The sequence below is a fragment of the Nansenia antarctica genome (assembly GCF_963989245.1).
Source record: "Nansenia antarctica genome assembly, chromosome: 1".
NCBI classification, from domain to species: domain Eukaryota; kingdom Metazoa; phylum Chordata; class Actinopteri; order Argentiniformes; family Microstomatidae; genus Nansenia; species Nansenia antarctica.
Genome location: NC_137674.1, coordinates 38800651 through 38808150, shown reverse-complemented (window position 1 = coordinate 38808150; position 7500 = coordinate 38800651). Strand labels below are relative to the sequence as shown.

Sequence of the window (7500 nt, the reverse complement as noted above, 5' to 3'; positions counted from 1 at the left end):
CTCCTTACCCATCCCTCTCTCATCCCTCTTCTTCCAGTTTTTTCCTCTCCTCCCTCCTCTATTCAAAACTCCCATCCTTTTCTCCTCTCATCCCTTGCTACCGTGTTGAATTATTGAGAGACAGACTGAACCCGTCGCTCTCTGCTGTGTGTGTGTGTGTGTGTGTGTGTGTGTGTGTGTGTGTGTGTGTGTGTGTGTGTGTGTGTGTGTGCGCGCGCGCGTGCGTGCATGAGTGTGTCACGCTGGGCTGGATTAGTGTGTGTTTGTGTGTGTGTGTCAGTTGCGTTTGAGCTGGAGACGTATGTGTGTGTCGGTGGGCAGACTCATCCATGTTTAAAGAGGGGTTTTGTTGGGAGCCTCAGGCGGGATGTCAGGTGTTCTGGTGGTGTACATCAGGGAGATTTCACTCATCTCACCACTGTGTGGGGTCCCACTGTAGACTGGAGGACACTGTCCCATCGCAGACATTGTGTGTGTGTGTGTGTGTGTGTGTGTGTGTGTGTGTGTGTGTGTGTTGTGAGTAAGAAACTGAGAGAGAGAGAGAGAGAGAGAGAGAGAGAGAGAGAGAGAGAGAGAGAGAGAGAGAGAGAGAGAGAGAGAGACTCTCTCTCTTTCTGTCTGATTTTCTCTCTCTCTCTCTCTCTCTCTCTCTGGCCTGGTTACACTCAGTGCTCCTGACAGTTGTACATGGAGTGGGCCAGTCATCTCTTCTCCTCCCCACCATGAATATTCCACATCTTCCTTTCCTCCTCCTCTACCAGAGAGCTTTAATAATGCAGTGGGCCTGGTGCATGCAGACCCCCTCACACACACACACACACACACACACACACACACACACACACACACACACACACACACACACACACACACACACACATAAACATTTCACCAGTGACCTGGTGGGGGGGGGGGGGGGGGGGGGATCTGCAGCTTGATCCGGCTAACCCCAGAGTCCTGTAAGTAGTCAGAATCTGACACAGGTCTACTCTACTCTACTACAGGCTTTGTAATAACTGTGTAATAGCTATGCTATGTCGTCCCCATGAGAAGAAGCATTCATCTAATACGAAGCAGACATACTCCTGTATGAGCCTGCATATAGACATACAGGAGTTGTTGGGGTCCCAGGGCCTTGTGCTCACCCTTGATCACGCTTCTCAGTTCCTCTCGTGTGTGTGTGTGTGTGTGTGTGTGTGTGGTTGTGACTGTGTGTGTGTGTGGGGGGGGGGGGGGGGGGGCTTACTGACCTAAGACTCACTGTTACCCATACCTTACAACAGCCACAGAGAACTACAAATTGCTGAGTGGCCTGTAAAGTGGTCAAATTGCCCTGGCTGAATTGGTCAAGCGAGAATCAGTTTGTGTGTATGTGTGACTGACTGACTGACTACCAGAGCGTAGCCACAGTCTTTACCCTCTTAAGTGCAGTGGTAATTGTGAGGTTTCATCTCTAACAACCTACAGCCTGTGTTTTATAGTGGGAAATCAGGGAGAGCGTATCTCTGTTTCCTGCCTGCTTTCCGGGGATGTTTGTTTGAAAGATAGTCCTCGTCATACCATTCAACCTGGTCTTGTATTTCAATGGATGCAGTATGAATAATGGGTATAAATGTTGTCTCAAATGCTCACGTTTATAGGCTACTGTTGCTTAAACAGCCTTGGAGCGCTAAGGGACTTACTGTGTGTGTGTGTGTGTGTGTGTGTGTGTGTGTGTTCCTCCTCCTCCTCTCTCTTATCAGTTCTTATCTGTGATGGACTGCCTGATACGAGGGAACACCCCCAGCTATTTATTACCCAGAGGGGCAGACCTTACTACTTTGTACACACACCGTGTGCCGGCTATACACCATGTCCTCATCATCAAGGTTCTCGGCCCAGTGTGTCATCATGTGACTATGGACGTAAATGTACCACTTTAGGGGCATTTACACACTACAGGGTCGACCTGAAACCATACTGAGCTGGCTCGGATATCTTCTGTGTTATTATCCGTTTCAGCAACTACGGCAGATGTGCGTGACCAGGTTAGCTCAGCTTGGATCAGCCCTGCAGCGTGAATTAGGGTTTAGTGTTTGATGTCTGTCTGTATATGTTGACCGACACCTATCTCTGGCTTGTAGTCTCACCATGATGTGCAGTTGGTTTGTGGTCCTATCCCATCAAAACAACGTTCTTCTTGTCATTCTGTTTCTATGGGGGTCTTTCACCCTAGGCCTAACCCGTTCCGTCTCCACAGAAAGCCTACTTGAGTCATTGAGCAGGGCCGTCTTCATCTAGAGTGACTTCCAATAACAACATACTGTATAGCAGAAAAGGGGCGACCACAGTGCATGGTGAGCCAATCACCAGGTCATGTTCCATTGATCGGCTCATTGGCTAACGATGAGGATGTGACGCAAACGCCACCGTCCCTCTTTGTTTAAAGCTATCGGATTCTTGGAGGACTGGCTGCTGTAGGGAGAGGGATGTTCATCTGTCATATTCACTGTGGTGGTCAATTGAGAGTTATTAAACACGGCTAGGAACTTCGGGTGAGGCTAGGGTAGGGCCGATATTCAATATTATGGTATCGTTCTCTTACAGATGATAGTCTGACAAAGTGTTTAAAACTCCAGAGATGTGCATAACTACAAGTGCAGTGTCCCGCCGTTTTCGCAAGGCAAAGCACGTTAGTGGTGAAAACATGCTCTTTGTTTCACAATTCGCTCTATTCACTGCAGTTCATTTTTGCTCGTGCTGACATGTCTCCACCGTACTTCAGCAATGAACAATATTATCGTACAACAATATTTTCTAAAGAAATATCGCCGATCGAGGTGAGGCCAACTTTGACCAGGTCCTTAAGAATCCTTTAAGTTTAAAAATGAGGGGAAAATGTGATTATGTTTAAGAAGATAAGCTATGGTCAAGTCCATCCCCAGTTCTTGGTTGTTCTTGTCGTATATTTGTTACTGGGTAATTAGCTAAATGCTAACTCTTATTCTCTCCTCCACACATGAGCTAATGCTGACCCCATCCCTTCCCTCTCTTCTGTTGCAGGTTAGCATTATACGTGTATGAGTACCTGCTACATGTGGGAGCACAGAAGTCCGCACAGACCTTCCTGTCTGAGGTAAGATGTCTTCCTCTTCCAAAAAAAACATACCCTTATTCCTTAACGTCTCTCCTTTCCCCTCTCCTCCCATCTCCTTTCTTCTCTCCTATCCTCCTTTCTCCCCTCTCCTCCTTTCTCCTCTCCTCCTTTCTTCTCTCCTTTCCAACCCATGCATTAGCCAACTCTGTGTGCAGGCTTTCGTTCCAACTTAGCTCTTACAGGCAAGCGCTAGTAGTCCAGATCAGTGATCCTCCATCCTAGTCCTGTATGGCTGCGGTGGGTTTTTGTTCCAGCCTAGTGCTATCACACCTAATCGAACTAATCAGCTGATCTTCAAAACCTAGATAAGCTGAATCAGATGTGTCCCTGCTGACCTGGGACAAACATCTGCAGTACTGCAGCTCTCCAGGACCAGGAGTGAGGATCACCGGTCTAGATCGAAGTCACTGATTTATTAGTTGGGCCATGTGGATCCTGTATGTTAGAGCTGGGCTGTAGTTGCCCACCCATGGTTTTGTGACGTGGGATTCGAACCCAGGTCCCCTAAGTTGAAGATCTAGTTGCGTTGCGCCCATTAGGCCAAGAAGATGTCCTCAAAGTCCGAGGGTCATGCTTGAGTTGATGCAGACAGGGCTACCTCATCACAAGAATGGTGATTCCAAATCACCTCTGCTACAATTCAGCAGCCCTTAAGTCTTTGGGTGGGGGGGGGTCTGAGAGGATGAATACATTGCTATTCTTGGTGGCTGTCTCTGTATTGCTTTCTCCTGTCAACCTGAATCTGGACTTGACTTTAGAATGGTCATGTATTTTCTGAATCTTTGTGACTCTTTGTGATCTCAAGGTTTCCATTAGAAGAGTGCAGCTCGTAGTCCGCCATAAGTTCTGTTATGATTTATGACAACATGTATGACACTGGCGATGTGCACCAGCTAGCACTTGCGAAGTACATTTTATGTTGCAGTCCTATGGAGTGCACTTCAAACAGCAATAAGCCTAAACTCTATAAATGCTGCGTACACAAGACTGTCACACACACACACACACACACACACATACACACACACACACACACACACACACACACACACACACACACACACACACACACACACACCATAGTGCATTTGCCATGCCTCTATTTCCCTCTACACAGACATAGAGGAGGGAAGATGGGAGAAGTAGAGAGGGGTGAAGATGTTGAGAGAGAGGGAGATAGGTAGAAAGTGAGGTTGAGAGAGGAGGAGGTTGAAAGATGTGTATCTGTGTCTCAGAGGGCATTGACGGTCTGAGACAGACTGATTATGTGTTCTTAACCTCCGGACCTGCAGACATAATCCTCTCTTTCTCCTCCAGCTAGAACTGAACCTCTCCTCTCCTCTCCTTTCTTCACCTCTCATCCTTTCTCCTCTCCTCATCTTCTGTCTTCCTCCTCGCCTCTCCTCTGAGCGCAGGTAAAAAGGATTTGGATAAAGAAAAGTCATATTATCTTTGTCTCTTAGATTCGATGGGAAAAGAACATCACATTAGGGGAGCCTCCTGGATTCCTGCACTCATGGTGGTGGTGAGTATTGTATGCGAGTGTGAGTGTGAGTGTGAGTGTGAGTGTGAGTGTGAGTGTGAGTGTGAGTGTGAGTGTGTGTGTGTCCTTCCTTCCTTTCTCAGCCCAGTTGCCCATGTGAACATTTCAACATAGATATAAAAAAATAACAAAGTGGATACAACCCACTGTGAGGAAATACTACAGTGCAGTGCACCCAGTCCCTCGCCGTGTCCGCTCCCTCATCGCTGTGACGCGACTGAGGCTTGGGGTCGGCCAGCCTGGGCTCAGAGGGCATGACCCCCTCCCCTGAAACAAAAGCTCCAGATGGTTAGGGAAAGGCCTCCCCCTACCCCCCAACCAGCCTCCTCCCCCTTCTCACCCTTTTCGTCACCCTTTGTCTCCCCCACACCCCCTCTTGCCTTTGTTCAATTGGAAAGACTCCTAGCAGATTAACCCATTCCAGCCTTCTTTGTGGCACCTCACTTCCCCCTCCCTCCCCCTCTTGGTGTTTCTTACCCGGGGTAGAGGTTGCACTCTGGCATTGTTACCTTGTTAATCAGTCCATTTTTGTTTAGTTTTTTTCATCACATTGACCTAGTGTTACTGTCTATGGTGGCCATGCTCAACCACTTCAGTACTTGATCTCAGTGATCGACTTCAATGTGTGTGTGTGTGTGTGTGTGTGTGTGTGTGTGTGTGTGTGTGTGTGTGTGTGTGCGCAGCGTTAGCTCTTGACAGGGCGTTTAAAAAGGGCCTCTCTGATCGCCGATTAGCCTTCTCGTTAGCTGTGGCCCTATTTCACAGGGTTTATAGCACTTCCATTAAATCAATACACACAGACCTTTCACTGATTCAATTACTGCCTCTTAGACAGGTACTACTGCTCACAGAGGGAATTAGAGAGTCGTGTGTGTGTGTGTGTGTGTGTGTGTGTGTGTGTGTGGCACTGCATAGTTTAGATTAAATAGGGAAAGGTGCATTTGCTTTTTCAACTCTGGCCTGCTTATAAAGCTCTGTGGTTCCTTTGGGCTTAAATCAATGTTTGATCTGTGATCTACTGCCTTCACCTTTTTGATCATTGGCCAGGTGTGTTAGAGCTGGGCTGGGGCGTGTGTGTGTGTGTGTGTGTGTGTGTGTGTGTGTGGTATTTCAATATTTGTTATAGCTTGTATTGTGCCCTATGGTAACCTTTGTTCTCTATTTCCTGTTGCAGTGTATTCTGGGATTTGTATTGCGCCGCCCCAGATCGGAGGGAGACCTGTGAGCACTCCAGTGAGGCCAAGGCCTTCCATGACTATGTGAGTGATGGATTCATCAGCCAATGGCTGCTCTGGGATGGGGGTGGGGGGGCGGGAGTACCACATGTTTAGTCCAATAGGAATGTGAGCTCTTGGCTTCTGGCCAAGGATTTGTTCTGGAGGCAGTGGAATATGTCAACAACACAGTGTGTGTGTGTGTGTGTGTGTGTGTGTGTATGTGTGTGTGTGTGTGTGTGTGTGTGTTCTCAATGTATTGTGAATGAACGTCTGTGTATCTGTCTTTGGCCTCTATCCCCTCTGACCTAAGACAGTGCGGTGTGTGTGTGTGTGTGTGTGTGTGTGTGTGTGTGTGTGTGTGTGTTTTGTATCTAGTGTGGAGAGATAATGGAATAGAGGTCTAATCCAGTAATCCCAGCACTGGGCCGGGGCTAAGCCAGGGATTTGGGGGGGATTGCCTGTGTGTGTGTATGTGTGTCTCTCTCTTTGGGGGGATTGCAGCTCTGGCATACAGCCCAGAGAGGGGACCTTTCACACCTTCAGTGCCAGAGCACTGGTTAACTCTGTGTGTGTGTGTGTGTGTGTGTGTGTGTGTGTGTGTGTGTGTGTGTGCGCGAGTGTGTGCGTGTGTGTGTGTTACCCATAAGACAGAAGTGTGTGTTGTGTGGCAGTTGTGACAGTCATATAGGGAAGGATAGGGCAGAGAAGACTGGACTGGTTCCATTCTGGCTTGGATCCTCTTCTAGCCCACTGGTGTTCACATGTGGAAAACCAGATCAGCCTGCAGAGCGCTATAACTAAGCCCCACGTACACTTACCTCCATCGGTCGGGCTAGAGTCTGTGAAGTTCACTGAACCCTCATTCACACAGACCTGAACCAAGCTGAGCTGTACTGGGCTGGCATAGTTACGCATCCACCATAGTTACCGAAAACAGCGCCAGAAAGGACCGTGTGAAAATAAAATATTCCGAGTCGGTACAGTCTGTTTGGGGTGGGCCCTGTAGTGTGAAATGTGCCCATCAAGGTAGGGGCTAGGAGGGGGAGGCAGAGACTGATGGAAGGTGACAGTTGCCTTCAGGGCATATAATTAACTTTTTGGTCTACCAGCCATGGTGTCTGGTGGGTGAGGAAAATTCACCAGCCACTCAGAATTTGTTTTACTAGCCATGTTTAAAAAACCAAAAAACACCAATATACTCATATTCCTGGACAGAACGCATCTCCTGTAGGCTTGAGGTTTCACACCTATCCGTTCCGCAAAAACATTTCCCCCTGCATATCAATCGCCCACGCTCACGTGTCAATTGCTGTCTCGCTCTGTCACGTGTCGTTGAATTGTATTGGTATGCTTTACTTTAGGTTGGAACGTCGTTCTCTGGTAACTGAGAAAGCCCATAGACTCTGGAGTTTGTTCAGGAGAAGCGTGAGTGAGATGCACAGCAGTTACAAGTCAGCCAGAAGAGGCTGTTGAGTGTTGTTGTCAGAAATGTTGAATCAACAGTGGCCATAATTGCATATCACACCAGTTTCGTTTCGTAAATTGAGTATTGGCTAACCTTTGCTGGCCACCCGCCAAAGTGGCTGGTAAGATTTACAGACCAT

The 7500-nt window shown here is 48.0% G+C and overlaps 1 protein-coding gene across 10 annotated transcripts in view; it reads left to right on the top strand.

Moving 5' to 3' along the window:
* LOC308172993 (single-stranded DNA-binding protein 3) overlaps positions 1-7500 on the top strand; it is a 32915-nt gene that overhangs the window by 1901 nt on the left and 23514 nt on the right. For all 10 annotated transcript variants that reach the window (XM_080547953.1, XM_080547954.1, XM_080547959.1 and 7 more), the window contains exons 2-4: positions 3043-3115; positions 4600-4661; positions 5854-5938. In XM_080547953.1, coding sequence (XP_080404079.1) covers positions 3043-3115; positions 4600-4661; positions 5854-5938 — 220 coding nt within the window. The remainder of the gene's footprint in view (positions 1-3042; positions 3116-4599; positions 4662-5853; positions 5939-7500) is intronic.